Source organism: Staurois parvus, unplaced genomic scaffold (genome assembly GCF_062004578.1).
Source record: "Staurois parvus isolate SC_StPar_1 unplaced genomic scaffold, SC_StPar_1.0 ptg001490l, whole genome shotgun sequence".
Taxonomy (NCBI): Eukaryota; Metazoa; Chordata; class Amphibia; order Anura; family Ranidae; genus Staurois; species Staurois parvus.
Window position 1 is genome coordinate 1,263,286 of NW_028319286.1, and position 24,195 is coordinate 1,287,480.

The 24,195-nt window shown below is 46.0% G+C and overlaps 1 protein-coding gene across 1 annotated transcript; it reads right to left on the reverse strand.

Moving 5' to 3' along the window:
- On the reverse strand, window positions 1-23,058 carry STMN3 (stathmin 3). The gene is made up of 5 exons (XM_089662571.1): window positions 22,900-23,058; window positions 13,279-13,374; window positions 8,593-8,768; window positions 5,756-5,947; window positions 1-324 (listed from the first exon to the last, which is right to left on the reverse strand). Exons 1-5 carry the CDS (start codon window positions 22,916-22,918, stop codon window positions 265-267), a joined length of 543 nt encoding a protein of 180 aa, XP_089518697.1. The 5' UTR covers window positions 22,919-23,058; the 3' UTR covers window positions 1-264.
- Between the last annotated feature and the right edge of the window lie 1,137 nt (window positions 23,059-24,195).

The window sequence follows — 24,195 nt, forward strand, 5'->3', positions numbered from 1 at the left end:
TGGTCGAACCATCGTATTTTATATGGTTTAAAAATAAGATATGCAAGGGGCGTTCTCCTCTGGGAGATTCTGCTGTCGTGCGATCCAGATGGCGTTATCGTATGGATGTCATGACCCCAGGGCGGCGGGACCATGAAGGTGACAGGTAAGAGGGAAGGATGGGAGCAGGGACTGTGTGATGGAAGTGACAGATGACATGTACGTAAAACAGTTTCCTTTGCTGTTTCCAGGAGACAACATGGAAGATTGCGGCAGTGGCAGCGTTTATCCGGACATTTCCTCTCGCTGCTCCTTGTTCTTGCGGACTTCAGCAGCATGCAGCTCCTAAAAAGACACAATAATGGGTCTGTGAGGGTTAATGAGATAGTACAACTGAGGCAAAGGGTATTAAACCTTAAAGTGTTACTAAACCCTGGACCCCGCATTCACTATATCCGCTCTCCCCGGACCCCGCATTCACTATATCCGCTCTCCCCGGACCCCGCATTCACTATATCTGGTCTTCCCGGACCCTGCATTAACTATATCTGGTCTCGCCGGACCCCGCATTCACTATATCTGGTCTCCCCGGACCCTGCATTCACTATATCTGGTCTCCCCGGACCCCGCATTCACTATATCTGGTCTCCCCGGACCCCGCATTCACTATATCTGCTATCCCTGGACCCTGCATTCACTATATCCGCTCTCCCCAGACCCCGCATTCACTATATCTGGTCTCCCAGGACCCTGCATTCACTATATCCGCTCTCCCCGGACCCTGCATTCACTATATCTGTTCTCCCCGGACCCTGCATTCACTATATCCGCTCTCCCCGGACCCTGCATTCACTATATCCGTTCTCCCCGGACCCTGCATTCACTATATCCGCTCTCCCCGGACCCTGCATTCACTATATCTGGTCTCCCCGGACCCTGCATTCACTATATCCGGTCTCCCCGAACCCCGCATTCACTATATCTGGTCTCCCCGGACCCTGCATTCACTATATCCGCTCTCCTCGGACCCCGCATTCACTATATCCGCTCTCCCCAGACCCCGCATTCACTATATCTGGTCTCCCCGGACCCTGCATTCACTATATCCGCTCTCCCCGGACCCCGCATTCACTATGTCCGGTCTCCCCAGACCCCGCATTCACTATGTCCGCTCTCGCTGGACCCCGCATTCACTATATCCGGTATCCCCGGACCCCGCATTCACTATATCCGCTCTCCCCGGACCCTGCATTCACTATGTTTGGTCACCCTGCATTCACTATGTCTGGTCTCCCTGCATTCACTATATCTGGTCTCCCTGGACCCCGCATTCACTATATCCGGTCTCCCACAGTACACAGAACATGGAAATGTAATTATTTTAGTAAATATAAACTGGTAAATACCTTTTCCCATCAGCAGTTAGAGCAGTCTCGTGACTTCTATCAGTGTCCCACAGAGCACTGGTTAAAGCTTGTAGAAGGAGTTTTCTTTCTGCTCTAGCAGGATTCAGAACCCCTGACCCTCTGTCTGGACAGTACTGATTGGCCCTGTGCTGATCACTTGCACCCTCCCAAGAAACAAAAAAACCTCTCTGGCAGTACACACCAAATTGAGCATGTGCAGAATGTCTCCGCACAATATGTCTTATCAGGAGATAAGAGGGGGGCACTGGAAGAAGGGGAGGATCAGAGAAGTCAGGATCAAACAGCATTTTTACACAATGCAGAGGATTAACCTCCTAGGTTCCACAGTGAGTATAACAAGCATGCTTTACTGCATCTACAGACTGTTTGTACTGTTGTGGGTTTAGTAACACTTAATGTGGAACTCCAGGCCAAGAGCACAATGTAAAGAACGTGGTTAAGCAGTACAGCTAGGTCACTTCCCTGCTCCCCGCCTGTGATTGCACAGTGAAGGAGCAATAGCAAAATTATGAGTTATCACTTTGCTCTCTCTCCCTGTCAGCATGTTTTTTGTCAGCATATCTGCAGAATATCTGATTGGCCCCTAGTGCTTCCTTCACTCTCCCAGCCTACTGTACAGAGGGTGATGTCACGTCAGATTCACTGAACACACTAGTTGCAAAAAACAATTACAGTTCAAGGAGAAATAGGGTGAATCTCCCTAATAGGGGCACAAACAGCAATAAAAACCTGACAGATTCTATACCATCTTCTTTTTATCTAAAACTAAAAAAAAAATGTTTTGCCTTTAGTTACAACACCTTGAAAAAGTATTCATACCCCTCAAAATTTTCCACATTGTATCATGTGACAACCAAAAACGTAAATGTATTTTATTTAATAGACCAACACAAAGTGGCACATAATTGTGAAGTGGAAGGAAAAGGATAAATGGCTCTCAACATTTTTACAAATATTTGAAAAGTGTGGCGTTCATTTGTATTCAGCCCCCTTTACTCTGATACCCCTAACTAAAATCTAGTGGAACCAATTACCTTCAGAAGTCACCTAGTTAATAAATAGAGTCCACTTGTGTGTAGTTTAATCTCTGTATAAATGCTGTTCTGTGAAGCCCTCAGAGGTTTGTTAGAGAACATTAGTGAACAAACAACATCATGAAGGCCAAGGAACACACCAGACAGGTCAGGGATAAAGTTGTGGAGAAGTTTAAAGCAGGGTTAGGTTATAAAAAAAATATCCCAAGCCTTGAACATCTCACGGAGCACTGTTCAATCCATCGTCCAAAAATGGAAAGAGTATGGCACAACTGCAAACCTACCGAAACATGGCCGTCTACCTAAACTGACAGGTCGGGCAAGGAAAGCATTCATCAGAGAAGCAGCCAAGAGGTCCATGGGAACTCTGGAGGAGCTGCAGAGATCCACAGCTCAGGTGGGAGAATCTGTCCTCAGGACAACTATTAGTCGTGAACTCAACAAATCTGGCCTTTATGGAAGAGTGGCAAGAAGAAAGCCATTGTTGGAAGTAAGCCATAAGAAGTCCCGTTTGCAGTTTGCAAGAAGCCATGTGGGGGACACAGCAAACGTGGAAGAAGGGGCTCTGGTCAGATGAGACCAAAATTTAACTTTTTGGCCTAAAAGCAAAACGCTATGTGTGGTGGAAAACTAACACTGCACATCCCCCTGAACACACCATCCCCACTGTGAAGCATGGTGGTGACAGCATTATGTTGTGGGAATGCTTTTCTTCAACAGGGACAGGGAAGCTGGTTGGAGTTGATGAGAAAATGGATGGAGCCAAATACAGGGCAATCTTAGAAGAAAACCTGTTAGATTCTGCAGAAGACTTTAGACCGGGGCGGAGGTTCCCCTTCCAGCAGGACAACGACCCGAAACATCCAGCCAGAGCTACAATGGAATGGTTCAGATCAAAGCATATTCATGTGTTAGAATGGCCCAGTCACAGTCCAGACCTAAATCTAATAGAGAATCTGTGGCCAGACTTGACAATTGCTGTTCCCAGATGCTCTCCATCCAATCTGACAGAGCTTGAGTGATTGTGCAAAGAAGAATGGGCAGAAATGTCCCTCTCCTAGATGTGCAAAGAGACATCCCCAAAAACACTTGCAGCTGGAATTGCAGTGAGTTCTAGGTGGGTAGGGTAGGTGTGACATGCTCACTCCTTTATCTTTGGGAACTGCAACTGAAAGATCTTCCTGACAGAATTCTGAGTCCAGCATCACATTACAGAATCTCACTCCTCTTGCTGAATTCTCCATACGGCCTGGTTCACTCCAATGCATTGTACTTTTTGTCCGTTTTCATGTGACTTTTTCTTCATTTTTATCAGTTTTCGTCCTGCCTCTGTGCTTCCTGGGCCCCTTTCTTTCGCTGCCATTTTGAAAAATGTACTTTATATTGTGCATGTGAAAGGTGAAGTGCATGATGCAATGCGCCATCTCACCTATGGGCCAGACAACACTACATGTATCTGTTGAATTAAAAAAAAAAAAAAAAACATTCCGAGATCTCAGGGAGAAATTTTTTTTTTGTTGCTGCTAGGTTTTTTTTTTTTAGTTTTTTTTGCCTTTTTCTGGATCAACTGTGGGTATAGGATTATAACTTTTTTTTTTTTAATGTTTGAACTGGATGGACTTTTGTCTTTTTCCAGCCAGACTAACTATGCAACTCTGCAAAAAATGTAATTTAGTATAAAACTTAGTATGACATCATGCGCTTCATTTCTCGCATATGCAGTTAGGCAATACGGCAAGATCCCACCTGGCAGTACTAGGGTCACTGGTTCGAATCCCAACCACAACACCAACTGCCTGGAGTTTGCATGTTCTTCCTGTGCCTATGTGGGTTTTCCCTGGGTACTTTGGTTTCCTCCCACACTCCAAAGACATGCTTGTAGGTTAATTGGCTCCTGTCTAAATTGGCCCTAGTATGTGTATGTATGAATGTGAGTTAGGGACCTTAGATTGTACGCCCCTTGAGGGTTAGGGACCCTAGATTGTACGCCCCTTGAGGGTTAGGGACCTTAGATTGTACGCCCCTTGGGGGTTAGGGACCTTAGATTGTTCGCCCCTTGAGGGTTAGGGACCTTAGATTGTACGCCCCTTGAGGGTTAGGGACCTTAGATTGTACGCCCCTTGAGGGTTAGGGACCTTAGATTGTACGCCCCTTGAGGGTTAGGGACCTTAGATTGTACCCTCCTTGAGGGTTAGTGACCTTAGATTGTACACCGATTGAGGGTTAGGGACCTTAGATTGTACACCCCTTAAGGGTTAGGGACTTTAGATTGTATGGTCTTTTAGGGTTAGTGAGCTTAGATTGTACCCCCCTTGAGGGTTAGGGACCTTAGATTGTACCCCCCTTGAGGGTTAGGGACCTTGGATAGTACGCCCCTTGAGGGTTAGAGACCTTGGATTGTACGCCCCTTGAGGGTTAGGGACCTTAGATTGTACGCCCCTTGAGGGTTACAGACCTTAGATTGTACGCCCCTTGAGGGTTAGGGACCTTAGATTGTACGCCCCTTGAGAGTTAGGGACCTTAGATTGTACGCCCCTTGAGGGTTAGGGACCTTAGATTGTGCGCCCCTTGAGGGTTACGGACCTTAGATTGTACGCCCCTTGAGGGTTAGGTACCTTAGATTGTAAGCCCCTTGAGGGTTACGGACCTTAGATTGTACGCCCCTTGAGGGTTACGGACCTTAGATTGTACGCCCCTTGAGGGTTACGGACCTTAGATTGTACGCCCCTTGAGGGTTAGGTACCTTAGATTGTAAGCCCCTTGAGGGTTATGGACCTTAGATTGTAGGCCCCTTGAAAGTTAGGGACCTTAGATTGTACGCCCCTTGAGGGTTAGGGACCCAAAATATACACCCCTTGAGGGTTAGAGACTGATGTGAATGTACTATATATATGTAAAGTGCTGCATAAAATGACGGCGCTATATAAGTACCTGAAATAAATAAATAAAATAAATAAATCTCACAGTTTAGGTATGAGATTTCCCAAGGCAATGGTGATCTTGCCTTCTCAGATGGGCATCCATAGACTGAGTCTATGCCTCACCGCCTCCGGGAACCAAAAAGTGTAAGTAAAGCAAAAAGAAAAAATTTTTTTTGGATAGGAGTTTTAGGCGATTTCACATCAGCATGCAGAACTCCATGCTGACTAACATCAAAACACATCAGCAAGGAGCCACATCTGGTGGGGGTTTTTAATACGGTTATTTGAAAATGGATAACAAAACCCCACAGTGTGTAGCCTTGATGTTCGTTTCAGTCTCGTTCTGCTTTCTAGAGTGCTCATGCATGGTGTCATGCTCCCAAGAGACCCATACCTTTTCATGGAGGCGCTCCCTGAGAGCGGCCAGGTGTGCGTCACGGATCTCCTTGCTGAGCTCCATCTTGTAGTTGAGTTTCTCCTCAGCCATTCGGCTGAAATTGTTGTTGTCTTCTATTGCCCGGTGCAAGACGTCTCGCTCGTGCTCCCGCTTCTCGGCAAGCTGTTTCAGCACCTGAGCTTCCTGGGACTGATGGAAAAAATCACAAGTTCGGAATTATTAAGAGTTTATGTGACACCAATTGGTTCCCGTTTGGTGCCTACTATCCATTGGAGAGCTTAGTTCTACAGGCTTTGTACGGCTGAAAACTTAATTTTAAGTAAAAGTAACAAGTTCACTGTCATGGTGGCCCCATCAGCACCATACCTCATTTTGATTCCCCCAGCTGGTTTGTTCAGCCATTGGTAGCTGAGCACAAAGTTGGGCTCTAATGTGTTTCCAAGGCTGTCAGAGGCAACAGTGCAAATGGGCATAAAATGAGGTCCATGTTTCTTCAAAAAAAAAGTTCACATTAGAATTCCTACCTAACCCCATAATCTTCTACGATATCAACCCCATCCCCCCCCCCCCAACTTCCAGTTCCCATGTGCCTCCTTGCCTCTTTTAGTGGCAACCTATACAGGTCTGTAGGAAGTCACTGTGCAAGGAAAGAAAGCAAGATTTCTGCATGGAGGCAAGAAATGCATGGAGGCTGTTGAAGATGAAAAGTGGTAAGCATGCACCTAGGTGAGGGATGGGGTTTAGCCAGGACACGAGGGAGGCAATAATGGCTGTCACTCCAGCTGCAGTGGCCTTACATAGGGTTTGGGGGGGGGGGGGGTATGTAGCTGTCAGGAAAGTCATGCTCAAGCCCCAAACCCTATGTGAGGCCAGTTACAGTGTCTTCACATAGGGTTTTGGGGTGGGGTGCGTAGCTGTCAGGAAAGTCATACTCAAGCCTGTACCCAAAGGAATGGCCATTATCAAGGTAATGCCCATGTTCAAAGGTTTACCCTTGCTTACACGAATGCACATGCATGCAGAACAGTCCATAGAATTGTGCACAGCAATATGACCCTGCGTGCATCTACACGTGAGCATTAACAGTCTACGCGTGCTCATGTGCGTGAACATGATTGTTTGATAGACCTTGGGAATGCCCATGTGCAATGGTTTGCCCTTGCTTACAGGAATGCGCATGCTTGCAGAACAGTCCGTAGAATTGTGCACAGTATTATGACCGTGCGTGCATCTACACAAGCACGTGCGCATACACGTGAGCATTAACAGTCTGTGTGCTCATGTGCGTGAACATGATTGTTTGATAGACCTTGGCGCCCAGTTGCCTATTTAAAGCCTTACAGTACTCAGGTTGATTGCTGAGTCGTTGTCAGAGCCTTCTGCTTGTGTTCACCTGTATCTGGACCCGACTTGTTGATCCTGCTTGTTCCTGAACCTGTGTTGCTGGCTTGTGACCTGACTTTGTTTTCTACTTGCTGTTCCAGTACTTCTTCTGCTCGCACACATTTGTTTGCGATGTGCATTGCCCTTCCATGTGCACCTTACTGGTAAGGCTGGTCATGGGTTGGGACAGTTGCCATTTTTTGTGTAGTTGGCTAATTTGGACGCAGGGACGCACTGGATGCCTTTGCTGTCATTTTGGTATAGCTGGGCGTCACATGCGTCCCTGTACCTTTAAGGAGGGATGGGCTCCTTCAGGCATACCTGCCCTTAACCTATCCATTGATACATGTGTTCCTACTATGGAGGATTTGGAAATTTTAGTTAGGGTCACAGTATACAGAGGACCCTTGACGCGGACTGTGGCTTACACATGTATTTGCAAATGTGTGCAAACAAAACCCAAACTGTTGCAGGGCCAAATTGGTGTTTTTGCAGGCTGGCTGGTAAGTGTTGCTGGGAAATCTTTTGTATGTTTGTGATGTGCATTGCCTTTCCATGTGCACCTTACTGCTAAGGCTGGTTATAGGTTGGGACGGTTGCCATTTTTTGTATAGTTGACGCTGATCTTGGCCTGGCTCTGACTCTGCTCTCGTGCTGCCCGGTCAATGCCAACCTCTGGCCATCTGAGATCCAGTATCTGCCTGCTGCCAGCTGGTCTGCTTCAGCTCTGCATCTGCTACAGAGATTTTCCAGACCAGATCTCCTACAGACGCCTGTGCCACTCTGTGCCCTGTTATAATCTGTTGTCATCCCCGGGGAAAACAGGACAAGAGTTGTAAGAGCCTCTTGTCAACTCCACCTCGACCAGGTACTTGACAGTAGTGATGCACATTGAGGATGCATGCTTCACAATGGTTATGTAGGACAACCAGTGGGCCTACCCTGCTTCAGCTTTCTGTATGCTCTGACAGCTACTGCTGTTACACCATACTCCAACACACCCCTTGCCTCAATCACCTAGAGCAGGGGTGTCAAACTGGCAGCCCTCCAGCTGTTGCCAAACTACAAGTCCCATGAGGCATTGCAAGATTGACAGTTACAAGCATGACTCCCAAAGGCAGAGGGATGATGGGACTTGTAGTTTCACAACAGCTGGAGGGCCGCCAGTTTGACATCCTTGACCTAGAGCCAACAGGAAAAATAGACCGGACATGCACAGCCACCCACCTCCAGCTACTGGAATACCAGTGAAAGGCCATGCATGCACAGTGCACCCTCCATTCAAAATATGAGTTGCATGCATGCTTTTTTTCCTACATTAAAACTCTCTGCTGTGTCTAATCTTCCAAATAATGAAAAAAGACAACAGTAATTCTAAATTAAATGCATTTTCCACCTAATGGATATGACTGACTCTTCCCTGTTAGGATCACAAAGCATTGGCAGCTCACCTTCCTCCTCTCCTCGGCAGCCTCCAGCCTCCTCTGCAGTTCCTCCAGAGAGATGTCCTTCTTCCGGGGAGAGGTGGCCAGAGGAGGACTGTCCGGGGACAAGTCTGAAGGAGACTTCAGGATCACCTCGAAGCTCTGCCCTGACGCCCTCTTATTCAGCTGCTTTACCTCCATGTCTGTGAGCGGAAAGATTCAGAAATCTCAGTTACAATGACATATCAGGCATCACTAGTATAGCAGGTAGTCACGTTCATCTGGACCTTGTTGTTTAAGGGCCCATGCATACGGCAGCCAGGAAGCCATACAGTGTCTGGGGTTGCACGTCTCTACCAGGGGTGGTCTGACAAGTCATGGGGCCCCTGGGCAATAGGGGATCATGGGGCCCCTGTGTCCTTGCCCAAACTTAAAAAAGCCTATGAAAAAGGTACCAGGGGCATCTCATGGGGCCCCCTACTGACCCCGGGCCCTCGGGCGGTGCCCGAGTTTCCAAATGGTCATTCCGCCCCTGGTCTCTATGTACAATTGTGCAAATACTGGTGTATACCTCCGTACAACCATGGCCTGTAATCTAAGAACGGCTGTACACAGCAGCTCTGGCTCCCTGGGAACATTTTTTGCAGGTTCTGTATGCGCTTGCATGCTGTATGACCATGTGCATGAACCCTAACCCTAGGTTCACATATATAAGCATGTGCAGAAATGCGTGTAAATTGCACGCGTTCCCGCACTTGCATGCAACTGCACACAAAATATGGTGCACAGAAAATGCATGGGGTTGCCGTTAAAGTGGTTGCAAACATCAAACATGAAATAGGAACAAAGCATAACACTCTATAGTGTGTGCTTGTCTCAGTTAAGAGCACTAAGTGTCATTTCTGTCTGCTGCTTTGTTCCTCTGCTATCAGAATGAGTCACTTCTGACACCAAGAGAAAAATGGTGACGGGAGGGAGCTCCAGCAGATTGACAGTCTCAGCTCTGTTCTTGTGAGTTGTGTGAAAGGGGGGGGGGGGCTGTCCTTTCCTTTCAATCAGCTCTCAGAGCTCTCTTCAATGAGATCTGTAGAGTGTAATTTCAGCTCTCCGCCTCCATTTTTATGACAGCCCAGGCAAGCTTTTTCAATTCTGAACGGATGTAGAGAAGAGAAGACTGCAGATAAATAGGTACAACTTTTGTAGGAGGATTTGTTTTGTCTTTGTGCATCTGAGGCACTTCAATGGGTATAAATATAAGGATTTACAATCCTTTAACTCTTAATGGCACCCCCACACACTGAAAAATGCGGTGTGGTTTTTCACACAAGGAAATCAAATGGCGCAAAAACACTGATTTCCATGTGGATTTGTTTTAAAAAGGTGCAGGGGGACCCTTTCCCTGCAGAAAACGCAGACACTGCAGCCTATTCAAATGAATGTGCTTCCGTGCCTGTGCACTCATGACACACACAGCCGCATAGATGTGAAGTCGGCCTAAAGGGTACGTGAACCCTAATAATGACCTTCTCTTCATTGCATTTTTTTTTTTAGTCTGTTAGACCATTGAATGATATAGGGGTCTCCAAACTATGGCCCGCCAGCTGTTGAAGTACTACAAGTCCCATCATGCCTCTACCTCTGGGTGTCTTGCCTGTGGGTGTCAGAGTCTTGCAAGGCCTCATGGGACTTGCAGTTCCTCAACACCTGGAGGACCGTAGTTTGGAGACCCCACGAGGGTTTTGTATAATCTGTTTGACAAGTTCCAAAAAAATACCTGTAAATCCTGCCAGAAATATTGTCAGCTGATAACTCCCCGTGCTTTCTGTTATCAATGACATTGTTCCTAGCTATCTCTGATGACTACAGAACCACACCCCTCTATATTATGAAGAATAGGAGTGGGTGGGTTTCTGTAGTCCTGTCTTCTTTCTGTTGTCATACAGTACAGTGAGTGAAAGACATTGTCTAAAAACACTCAGCACCAGGGGCGGACTGACCATTTGGAAACTCGGGCACTGCCCGAGGGCCCGGGGTCAGTAGGGGGCCCCATGAGATGCCCCTGGTACCTTTTTCATAGGCTTTTTTGAGTTTGGGCAAGGAGGGCCCGGGGTCAGTAGGGGGCCCCATGAGATGCCCCTGGTACCTTTTTCATAGGCTTTTTTCATTTTGGGCAAGTACACAGGGGCCCCATGATCCCCTATTGCCCAGGGGCCCCACGAGTTGTCAGTCCGCCCTGCTCAGTGCACTAGAGGCTCATATCCTGTAAATAAAATACACAATAAAAAGTCCATGAATGTCCATATCTATATAACCGCTTAGGTGGCAGCCATCCCAGAGTATGCCAACTCTACAGAGAGTGGGAAGCAAGAGAGAGGCGCCTTCTAAGTGCAGTAAATACAGTTTAATGACCCACAATTAAAAAAAAAACGTAAATGGTGAAAAGGTTGAAAAGCCCATCAACTATGGATAATCTCCAGGTATACCAACGTCATCCCCGTCCTGCAGAAGTCCATCCAACTGCCATGAGACCGCCGTGGGTGGTAGGAGAGTCTCAGGACGCCAGGAGTGTCTGTGACCAGCCTGTAGAGGGAGCAGTAAGCTCCGAGCGCATAGGTTTACCTCTTCCTTAGTGTGCCGCTCCCTCCCCTTTGTCACATCCGCTGGTCCACACTGGTCACGGACACTTCGGTGGCATCCTTGGACCCTCCTACCACCCACGGCGGTCCCATAGCCACACTTAGAAGGCGCCTCTCTCTTTCTTCCCACTTATGAGAGATATTGTCACCTTAGGACAGGGAGAGTGTTACTGGAAGAATCACCATGTGAAATTAAAAGGAAAAGAAAACTAATGCAGCCCCCCCACACACATCTAAAGGCTTGTAAGTTGCCATACATTACATGTTTGCTTTTAGGTTTAGATACATTTTAATTGCAATCTTTTTATTAATTTTTTTTTTTGACCGAAAAAAAAAAAAAAGCATTATGAAAAAGTTTCTGAAATATCTGGTATCATTTTTAGATACATTTTAATGTTGCCAATGTTCTGCTGGATGACCAGCAGCTTTTCCACCTCTCAGACTGGGAAACATACCCCAGCATCTATAGTCACGCTGGCAAAATGGTTACTTTGGGTTTGGGTTCCGGGCTGCTAGTGCTTCCGCAGCAGTAGTCAAAACAGCAGCATTTTATTTATTTTTTGTTAACCTGTTACTGCCGGTCAGGGGCGTCCCTAGGGTTGGTGTCACCCGGTGCGATAACACTTGGTGACACCCTCCGACAATCCCCGCAGAATGGATCGAATCTGCAGATTGAGCATAATGGATTGGAGTCCGATGCATTATGCTCCCCAATCCGCAGATCCGATCCATTCTGTGGGGATGGTCAGCATGCAGCCTATACGGGGTGACACCGGACCCGCTCCACGAACAGGTAAGTTGTAAAGCAAGCCGTCGATCCCCGCAGGATGGATGGGATCTGTGGATTGGGGAGCATAATCGATCGGAAACCGATCCATTATGCTCAATCCACAGATCCCATCCATCCTGCGGGGATCGTCGGCTTGCTTTACAACTTACCTGTTTGTGAAGCGGGTTCGGTGTCACCCCGTGCAGTAGGTGTCACCCGGTGTGGTGCGCACCCCCCGCACCTGCCTAGGGATGCCATTGCCACTGGTCATACACATATATGCGGCCAGTGGGCGGGTCTGCTTTAATGTTGAGTGGCCGCATATACGCATCCATGGGGGATGTACGATCCCAGCACATTCATTAAGATGTCACATGAACAGGGGCGGACTGACAACTCATGGGGCCCCCGGGCAATAGGGGATCATGGGGCCCCTGTAGCCCTGCCCACACTCAAACCACACCCAAAAAAGCCTATGAAAGATACCAGGGGCATCTCATGGGGCCCCCTACTGACCGGGCCCTCGGGCAATGCCAGAATGGTCAGTCCGCCCCTGCACATGAAGCTCCTGATGCATACTTGGAGCAAGAGCTTACAATCACATGACTTCTCTGACAGCCAATCACAGTGATCACATGATCAGAATGCCTGCCTCTGCCACTTGGCATTTAGATTCTCTCAAAGAGCCAGGGGGTGGCAACAGCAAGGGGTTAAAGAATTCAATGTATACATGTGGAGAGAGACAGAGGGGATGGGGGTAGGCGACATTCTGTAGTCCAGCAGGCAGAGCTGACAACACTGCCTAAGGCTCCGTTCACCCCTATGCAGTTTGCTTTTTGTCCCTTTTGCTGTGCTTTTTGCAGTTCGTTTTGCGTTTTTTTCTACACACTTTTTTTTATGTTTTTACTGCATTTTTTCAGCCCTTTTTTTTTTGTAAGTGGAATTTTTCTTTTTTTGCTGGGCAGAATAAAAATGCATAATGCAGCAAAAACACACTACCATGCATTTCAGCAGATTCTCCATTGAACTCTATTGTAGCAAAAACGCTGCTTTTTGCTTTTAAAAAAGTCCCCGATCCTTTCCAAAAACGCAGCAGCTCAAAAAAGCATCAATGTGAAAAAACAGCGGCACTGTGTTGTCAGCCCAAAAGTAAAGTTAGAAGCTCACTGGATTTCTGCCAGATTGATCAGTATTATTCTGCATTTTCGGCATTTGGAAAGTGATAATTATATTTTTTACTATGGTTGTGCCCTTTTCAGGGTGTTTTACATGAACAAATGTGTTCTGTGTGTGTGAGACGTTACTGACCTTCATACTGGTAGATTGTGTTGGGATGGGGCTGGGAGTAGAAGCAAGAGCAGATCAGAGACAGCATAGAAAGTTCCTTCATCTTCTCTTTGTAGGCTGCAAAAGAAGAAAAAAAAAATGAGTAAAGTGAAAAAAATGTTACAGCTTAGTAAATCATGTCTGCAAGATCAGATCAGCTCAGGCAGGGGAGAATACCTGCAAGTGAAAGTGAAACCACAGCAGAAAAAGATCAGGTCCCTTTCCTCTGCCAGGCCAGACTGTACTGTCTGGAAAATATAAACCTCAGGAATGAATGGAAAGAAATGCAATTTCTTTGGCAGGCAAAATAGCTCCTGAATCCAGACTCCATGCTCCAGATATGATTCAGTATGTGACCCAATCACTTGTCTCCCATAAGCAATGTTAAGTGTCTGAGCAGCCAATAACTGGGCAGTATTGTCAATGGATGGTGTAGTCTGGGCAGGACCAGATCTAGCCTGGGGGTTCAGTGAAGAAAAGCCAAGGGGCACAATGTCAACACTGTGTGCGAGTCACTGACAGTCTGTCATGCAGTGTCAGGACTTGGGGAACACTAGAGGCTGTCATTAGATTAGGGTGAATAAACAGAATGTGTGCCCCCTTATATCAGGTGTCCTTATCAGAGTCCTCCTTTACATCAGAGGTCCTCATCAGAGTCCCTCATTACATCAGGTTCCCCATCAGAGTGCCCCCTTACATCAGGGATCCCTCAGAATGTCTCCTTTTATCAGGAGTCCTCATCAGAGTCCTTTGTTACGTCAACTATTCTCATCAAAATGCCTCTTAAAACCAATATCCCATCAGAGTGCCCCCTTACATCAGAGTCCTCATCAAAGTGCCTCCTTACATCAGGGTCCCCATCAGAGTGCCTCCTTTCATCAGGGTCCCCATTAGAGTTCCTCCTTACATCAACTGTTCCCATCAAAATGCCTCTTAAAACCGATGTCCCATCAGAGTGCCCCCTTACATCAGGGTGCCTCCTTTCATCAGGGTCCCTATCAGAGTTCCTCCTTACATCAATTTATTCTCATTGAAATGCCTCTTAAATCCAGTATCCCATCAGAGTGCCCCCTTATATCAGAGTTCAAAACAGAGTGCCCATTACATCAGGGTCTCCATCAGAGTGCTTCCTTTCATCAGGGTCCCCATCAGAGTTCCTCCTTACATCAACTGTTCCCATCGAAATGCCTCTTAAAACCGATGTCCCATCAGAGTGCCCCCTTGCATCCAGTGTCCCCATCAGAGTGCCTCCTTTCATCAGGGTCCCCATCAAAGTTCCTCCTTACATCAACTGTTCCCATCAAAGTCCCCTCTTACATCAACTGTCCGCATCTAAATGCCTCTTAAAACCGATGTCCCATCAGAGTGCCCCCTTGCATCCAGTGTCCCCATCAGGTGTCCTCACCAATGTCCCCCCGGTACATTAACGTTTCCCATCAGAGTGCCTTTCATCAGGGTCCCCATCAGAGTCCCCCCCTACATCAACTGTCTGCATCAAAATTCCTCTTAAAACCGATGTCCCATCAGAGTGCCCCCTTGCATCCAGTGTCCCCATCAGGTGTCCTCACCAATGTCCCCCCTTACATTAACTTTTCCCATCAGAGTGCCCCCTTAAATGTTATCAGTTACCCCATCAGAGTGCGCCCTTACATGTTATCAGTTACCCCATCAGAGTGCCCCATTATATGTTATCAGTTACCCCATCAGAGCGCCCCTTACATGTTATCAGTTACCCCATCAGAGTGCGCCCTTACATGTTATCAGTTACCCCATCAGAGTGCGCCCTTACATGTTATCAGTTACCTCATCAGAGTGCCCCATTACATGTTATCAGTTACCCCATCAGAGTGCCCCCTTACATGTTATCATTTACCCCATCAGAGTGCCCCCTTACATGTTATCATTTACCCCATCAGAGTGCCCCCTTACATGTTATCAGTTACCTCATCAGAGTGCCCCCTTACATGTTATCAGTTACCTCATCAGAGTGCCCCCTTACATGTTATCAGTTACCTCATCAGAGTGCCCCCTTACATGTTATCAGTTACCCCATCAGAGTGCGCCCTTTCATTATGTGTCCCCATCAGAGTGCCGTGACATCAGGTGTCCTAATCAGAGGGCCCCTTTACATCAGGTATCCCCAGTCACAGTAATCCCTTACATGCATTTTCCCAATCAGAGTGCCCCCTTACATCAGGTAAATCACATCACATTGCCTCCTTACATAGATTGTCCCAATCAGCCTGCCCGTTACATTAACTGTCTGCATCAGCATGCTCCCTTACATCAATTGACAGCATAAGGCTGACTCATGGATGAGGGGATGCCCTCTCAGAGATTTTGGGGGGGGGGGGGCTCAACTAAAATCTGAGAGGGCACAGCCCACCCAAGCACCCCCTAGATCAGGCTCTGAGGGGAATGACCGCATTCCTGTGTTGAACTAGAATAGTTGACTTTTACTGGTTGCATGCTTTTTTCAGATCTGCGACTCAAAAGTACTGAAGTAAGACACATCCAAGTCAGTATGGTCATCATCAATGGACGTTTTAGCATTTCTTTCATGACAGGTGCACTTTAAGGGCAATAATAATATGCTTGTAGTAGACCTGAAAGGAGTATTGCTACAAAGGCAAGAAGAACAGAGGGAGTTGGTCCAAAAGGCTACATCATCATATCTGTAAACATCTGTACGCGTTGGGAATGCATGGAAAATGCTTTCCCGAGACGCAGAGGCATATGCCGCCCAGCCGTGGCATTATTTGTTAATGGCGCCCCTTGATTCTGCAAACGCACATTTTCCTGCGCACCAAAGCGCAATGGTGCCATAGCGGTGCATTTTTGGAATAAGAGGAACTTCTCTTCTGTTTTTCACACCCGTTGAAATGAATGGGCTGCCCTACACACGATGCCCAGGAACTAAGCCTTACAGGCTCCCTGAAACTTTGTGACAATGGCAAGATATGTGTGAGATGTAGCCTCTCATTTCTACATGAGGAAGATGGCACCTGATGCCAACATGAAGACATCATCCTCTTGATCCCAGACAGTTGCTGATCCCTAGACAAAGCCTATGATTCTCAGGAACTCAGACGTGTCACCAAGGACTCCGAGCTATTCCCAATCCTCAATCCTAATAAACTGGTACAAGTACAACCTTCCATCCTCCAGAGGCCCGAAGCCTGACGCCAGCCTTCAACCCTAATTACTCCACGCCAGACACGACGGGCAGCTGGCTACAGATGTGTGCTTTGGGTGCAAAGCAGGAAGCCAATGTCAGTGGGAAAAGGCATTTCTGCAAGACCTCCACTGACATGGGAAATTCTGGAAACCAGGATATCAATTTAAAACGAAAAGCAATTTGAATCACAATTATAACCAGCTAGCACTTTTACTCATCCTATTTGCAATAAAAAAAAAGTGCTTATTTGCAGTCCAAGATCTTCAAAGTGTTCCAAAGCCTCTTCCTTCTACTGTGTCATGCTGACTGTTAGAATGGGCAAAGCTCTTATTATATCACTCATTGAACTTGTCTATACCAATTGAACTTGCCTATACCAATGGTTAAATACTTGTTTAGTTCTTGGGGACTGGGAAAAGCACTTTTACTTATCCAATCCTCTGCTTCCACAGCCTCCCTCCACAGTGTTGGTACCCTGACATCATCAAGTACGATGCCCCTGCATCCATACCCCTGCATTGGACATAAGGCGCTGGGGGGAGAGTCCCCTACTGGAGCATCGTCAAGCAGAGACTGCAAGGGTTAGGGAAATAAAAAGTGTTTTTCCTGGTCCCCTAGAAGCCTGGACCTAAGCAGACAGTGTGGGAGCTACCCAAGTGTAATTTACTGTTTCACCCTCCAACCCCTGATATATTGAGAACTCTTTTTCCTGAACTTGCCCTTTAAAGAACACACCGGCACACTGTCACTGCTGACCTCCTTCTAAAAAAAATCTAGTTGTTTAGCTGCTGTTCTGGCCCTTTTGTTTCAATTTTTTCCAGTATGATTACAAACACGGGTCTTGTTAACAGATGGTTCGGCAGCCTGTGCTTGCAATCACACTGGAAAAAAATAACAGTAAAGGTCCAGTTCACTTCTCGTCTATTCACATTGTTGTCCATCAAGTCCTCATGAAAGAGGATACTCTTGAACCCCCAAAACATGTTGACTACCTTTTGGATTGTCCTCCTGACTTTCATTGGAATAGAGTTGCATCTGGACCTCACAGCAGTGATGTGGCCCTTCAGTTTCCATTTTTCTTACATTACACTACAAGCCAAGGAGACCATGCAGATCCTCTGGGGTGTAGAAGTTGCCTGCCAGATCATTTACATCAACATTGATACTTTAAGATAGCAATACCTGGGAGATAACCCTACAGGTCCAGCACTACCTTTCCACTTTACTCAACTATTCTGTCATGTGACAGTGGTTGGGCCTAGCTATCGGCCTCTAGGCCAGAGCGTTGCATCATGGAGGAGGTCACATGCTTCCCTATAACCAAAAGTTACAAGGCAGGAGCAATGTAGAATCGCTGGAGTAAGTATTAGCAGTGTAGAATCACTGGAGTATTAGCAGTGTAGGATCACTGGAGTAAGTATTAGCAGTATAGGATCACTGGAGTATTAGCGGTGTAGGATCACTGGAGTATTAGCAGTGTAGGATCACTGGAGTAAGTATTAGCAGTGTAGAATCACTGGAGTCAGTATTAGCAGTGTAGGATCACTGGAGTATTAACAGTGTAGGATCACTGGAGTAAGTATTAGCAGTGTAGGATCACTGGAGTAAGTATTAGCAGTGTAGGATCACTGGAGTAAGTATAAGCAGTGTAGGATCACTGGAGTAAGTATTAGCAGTGTAGGATCACTGGAGTAAGTATTAGCAGTGTAGGATCACTGGAGTAAGTATAAGCAGTGTAGGATCACTGGAGTAGGTATTAGCAGTGTAGGATCACTGGAGTAAGTATTAGCAGTGTAGGATCACTGGAGTAAGTATTAGCAGTGTAGGATCACTGGAGTAAGTATTAGCAGTGTAGGATCGCTGGAGTAAGTATTAGCAGTGTAGAATCACTGGAGTAAGTATTAGCAGTGTAGGATCACTGGAGTAAGTATTAGCAGTGTAGGATCACTGGAGTAAGTATTAGCAGTGTAGGATCACTGGAGTAAGCATTAGCAGTGTAGGATCACTGGAGTATTAGCAGTGTAGGATCACTGAAGTAAGTATTAGCAGTGTAGGATCGCTGGAGTAAGTATTAGCAGTGTAAGATCACTGGAGTAAGTATTAGCAGTGTAGGATCACTGGAGTATTAGCAGTGTAGGATCACTGGAGTATTAGCAGTGTAGAATCACTGGAGTAAGTATTAGCAGTGTAGAATCACTGGAGTAAGTATTAGCAGTGTAGGATCACTGGAGTATTAGCAGTGTAGGATCACTGGAGTATTAGCAGTGTAGAATCACTGGAGTAAGTATTAGCAGTGTAGATTCACTGGAGTAAGTATTAGCAGTGTAGAATCACTGGAGTAAGTATTAGCAGTGTAGGATCGCTGGAAAAGTAAGAATTAGAGGGTCGGCCAGGGGTGTATTTACCACAAAGCATACAAGGCATTTGCCTAGGGCAGCATTTTTCAGGGGGGCAGTGCCGCCCCCCAAAAAAAGGGATGGAAGAAAGGACATATGCAGCATTGAAACCAAGTGGGATCGGAGAGGTTGCAGGCTGCTTGATGGTGTATGCAGAGCCTGACTCTTGTTCCCGGGGATATCCGGAGCTGTGAAGATGAGTGTCTTCTCTCTCGCCAGGGTGGGGTGGGGGGGTTGCCAGTGTGTATGGGGCGGTGGTAGTGGAAGGCTCTCTCGGGTGTGTGTGTGGAGGGGGGGGGTTTGTTGGTCAATGTCAGGCTCTTATCGTGGGGGAGGGCTGTGTTTGTCAGGGTCTCTTCGTGGGTGGGGGGGGGGAGCCTATTTTTTGTGTAGCACAAAACCTAAATACACCACTGGGGTCGGCGGCGTGGTGACTTTAAACAGACATGGAATGGGCAAAGTGATAGCGTCTTTTAAAGCAGTCTTTGCAGACAGTGAAAAACTAATTTTCCATAATGATTCAGCACACACTAAGCATAACAGAAAAAACAAAATCAAAGTGTCAGAATAAAAATTGTTATGAAGATTTTGGTGGTTCAAATGTAGTAGTCATTAAAAAGAAAAAAAAATATTCGGAAGAGTCAGGAGTAAAACTGAAGTCCACTATGAGCTAATCAATGACCACACACATGTGATAGTAGTTGATAGTGCAACTCTTTACACTTTAGGCTCAATTCATGAAGCTTTGCGCATAGATACGCATCTTTACTTTCAGCTGTGTGACTGCCATTTTCATTTCTCATTGCAAACCATTGAAAATAAATGTTTGTTTTTTTTTGTACAAAATACAGATTCTTACTTTGTTGTGCTATTCTAAAAGATGCCAATGACACTAGAACCAGCCACACATTATATCATCTATAGATTTACCAAAACTGTATCCTATGAGGGGCTACATTTGTTTTAATTTATAATGTCCTTGCACTGTTTTGCACTGTACTGCTGTCAATAAATCTAAAGGAAAGTTTTACAGATTGTAACATACAAGACCCATTTCAGAAGCAGTTCTCAACAATTTCAGTGTTTTTTGTAATTTTGTTATAACGGACAAAGTTCTGTATGGGTATGGCCAACTCTTTTCCAAGCTACTAAAATATGCTGCCTCAACAACCCAATGGGTCAATGAGCTGATGCTTACAGCAGGTTGGCAATGACTAAGGCAGCCTTCTTCAACCTTCTTATACCCAGAGGAACCCTTATAATAATTTTCAGGTGTCAAGAATCCTCTGCTAAGATTAATTAATGAAGAAAATGCCCCTTAAATTTGTGGTCAGTGGGAAAAATGTCTCCATTCCAGTGGCAGTTGGAATATCAGCCCTGGAGTCACCTAAAAAGATTTTTGCCATGGCTATGCAGGTGGCGATGGACCTGGGACTATGAAAGTGCCATCAGATGGGGTGGTCAATCGTCCACAACTCAAGAGACCCCTGACAACTTCTGTAGCAGCCTTTCCCAATCTTTTTAACATGGAAGAACCCTTAAAATAGCTTTCTAGTCTCAGGGCCCCCCTGCCAATAATTACTATACTGTATCTACAGCTCACTGTACTTAACCTGATGGTTATAAGAAGAATGCTCCTTACATGTGTGGTCTTTGGAAGGAAACCCTCCTACAGATAGATAAAAAGATCACTGGTGCCAGTGGTTACTCATCTGAGAGTCAGAAATTGCTCATTTCTCAAGGAAACCCTTGCAACATCTGGAGGAACACCGGTGTTCCATGGTACCCTGGTTGAGAATGGCGACTGTGGAGGAACTCAAGGGCTTCATGAAACCCTGGTTGAGAATGGCTTCTCTGGGGAAGCCCTAGGGCTCCAAGAAACCTTGGTTGATAATGAATACTCTGGAAGAACCTTAGGGCTCCATGAAACCCTGGTTGAGGATGGCTGCTCTGGAGGAACCCTAGGGCTCCATGGAACCCTGGTTGAGAACGGCTTCTCTGGAGGAACCCTAGGGCTCCATGAAACCCTTGTTGCGATTGGCTACTCTAGAGGAACCTTAGGGCTCCATGAAACACTGGTTAAGAATGGTTACTCTGGAGGAACCTTAGGGCTCCATGAAATCCTGGTTGAGAATGGCTACTCTGGAGGAACCTTAGGGCTCCATGAAACCTTGGTTGTGAATGGCTACTCTGGAGGAACCTTAGGGCTCCATGAAACCTTAGTTGTGAATGGCTACTCTGGAGGAACCTTAGAGCTCCATGAAACTCTGGCTGAGAATGGCTACTCTTGAGAAACCTTAGGGCTCCATGAAACCCTGGTTTGACTAGGCTGTCATCAATGACTGCTGGTACCTACCAGCCACAATGACAGACATTCAGGCTCTCATTGCTGGAAAATGTGCAGCTTGTAAAATGTGCAGCTTGTCTCTGCTTGCTTTTGCAGCCTACTGAGCACCAATCCTTTGTAACCTGAGGCTAGAAACTGCAGTCTCCACAATTTGCATCAGCTTAGATTCCCATATAAAACCCAAGGCCGTATTTTCTAGCTGGAGAATGGTGCATGATGGCAATTGTTGAGTACTGCAGTGTCATTTCTTAATCCAAAAAAATAAGACTCACATATAGACATGGGATTCACTGCCATCTCCTCCAAAATCACACCCATGCAGCTACAATGAGACCCCGTGTGGCTGCGTGGGTGTTGGGGCCAATTAAAATCAGCAAAAAAAACTGGATCTTTAAATATTCTCTGCTGCTGTTACCAGGCAATTGATCAACAAAGAGACAAAATCTGTCTGCATGGACTATGCAAAACCAGACAGGGAGGGGAGGAGGTGTGTACGGCAGCCATGGCACACATGTGCATGCAATGAGGGATTGCTACATGGGTTTACATGCCATGTTCATCCTATGCCTTTAGCAAAACTAAAAATGACGATTCAAGTTTTATTAGCACAAATAGCTAAGTCTGTTCATACCTATGTATAGTCTAGAGAGGAAAAAAAAACACCTGATTAGTATTGCATATAGAATGCCAATGATTTCCAAAGGGGGGGGTGTCGACCAGGCAGATCACCCAGCATGCTGGAAAATCTCTGCGATGACTCCTTCCGCCCTTTTTTCTCCCACCAAAAAAAAAATAATTTAACAGGGAGCACAAGTTGCATTTTGTTCCCCATTTCCAAGACAAGTCGATCTGATTTAGGAGCAGGCATTCTATCTCCTATTGTACAACCTCCTTTCGATCTACCACCGACTACTAGGTAGTGCAAAGGCCTCCCTGATTTATATGAATGAAATGGATTTCTTCAGGTTTCCCGAAGAAACCTAAAAGAGATTGTACAATCAAATTGGACAGATTACAGCCATCTTCGGGGACCCACTGGTGTGTCAGTGCCTGCACAATAAAAGGTACATTCCCTTTCTGCCATAGAAAAAGGAAGGATTAGCAATGAGTCAAAAAAAAAAAAACATTCTGGAAAATCGCAATAATGGGCACATCCGACGCACGGACGCACTTGTTCTCATTAATTACCCCCTATATAACCCGATGATTGCTGAATATGTTCAAAGCTACAGCTGTAGTGAAATGATTTCCAGGACCAAGTATGTGCATGCGTGTATTGTTACATACACTCCTTCATGCATTGCATGTTGTAGTCATCCAGCCCTCCCGGATAAATACAAAAAGGAGGTTTTTGCACCAAGAAAAGCACGGATGCACTTTGTTTTTTGTTTTTTTTTTTTGGCAAGTGCACCACGCCCCGGGACCTCAAGGCAGATGGCAAACAGAGAGGCTCATTTAATAAGGCGCTGCAATCAGCACTGATCATGCAAGACATAGTAGACAAAATGTAATCTTCCACACAAAAAAAAAGATAAAATAAAAAATATTTTAAAAAATGCATTTTTTATTGCACAATGCCTTAAAGGACATGCACATGTAGAGGATCAGTGATGCATGGACCCCCCCCCCCCCTCCCTCTTTTTCCCAGTGCTGGACCTTCCCTGATGGATGCAGTCTCCTACCTGACAGGGTGCTGGCCATGGTGCTGAAGGATGCAGAGTGGAAGATGATCAGAAAGGAAGGGGCTTGCTGGGTGGCTGACTACTGCAATGCTGTGGAAGGGAGAGCTAATGCCTGACTCAGCTCAAGGGGGATCCAGGAGTGGTGGGAGAGGGAGGAGACAGAGGTGATGGAGGGGGGGGGGGGGGTAGTAGAGAATATAGGGTGTGTGATCAGGATGGGGGGGGGTGACTTTCACAGGAGATGTCAGCACAGGGAGATCCTGCTTTTAACTTCTATAGATTTCCTCTATCTGGAATAACAATGAAAGGAGAAGGAGTGCAGAGTCACACCCAGCCCTGCTGACTCCCCCCCCCCACCATTGTATCCACATGGACCAACCCAGCTCCCTATATCAGACCCCCACACCCCTTGTCTTCTGCACAGAGTCCCAACCTCCTAACATGGATACAATGTATCCATATGTGCTGTGTGTGCCTATACTGACTGCATGGGGATGATCATATGTATCATTTATATGTATCCCTCTGAAGAGACAATAGAAAAAAAGAAATCACAAGGTCCACTCCATTCAGCCTCTGTTCTGGGGGATTTGTACCGGCCATAGACGGGTCAAAAATCGGGCAATTTTTTGGCCGCAAAAAAAAAAAAAAATCGGACGATTTTCGCATCGTTAGTGGGCTAATTGGTCAGCCGTTTTTCGAGGTTTTTGCACATTTTTTTTTATCGGGCATGCTGAAAAATTTGCGGCCGATTTTGACGATCGGCCAATTTTCCCGGCAATGATGGGCAAATCAGCCGATCGTTTTACCGATAAAAAATCTGCGCATGAGCCGTGACCTGCAAGAAGAAGAAAAAGAAGAATAATTCCAGTCTGCTATTATATTTTATATGAAAAGTCTTGCAGTTGCAACAAATGTATCCACTTTTATCCAAATAAAAACATTGTAATCCAAATAATGTATTACAATGTTTTTATTTGGATACAAATGGATACATTTGTTGCAACCGCAAGACTGTCATATAAAATATAATACCCGACTGGAATTCTTCTTCTTATCTTTTTCTTCTTCTTCTTTCTTATGTATTGCTGTCACATTGTATGGTGTGCTCCCCTGTCTCTGCAAGGGACGGAAGTTATGGGGTTAATGCTGGCCATAGACGGGTCGAAAATTGGTCGATTTTTTTTAACATTGATGGTAACGTCGGCTTATCAAATGACTGATTTTTTTTTTTTTTTTTTAATCGGCCGATGTTCAACCCGTCTGTGGACTGCTTTGTTCTCTTTTGTGCCTCTT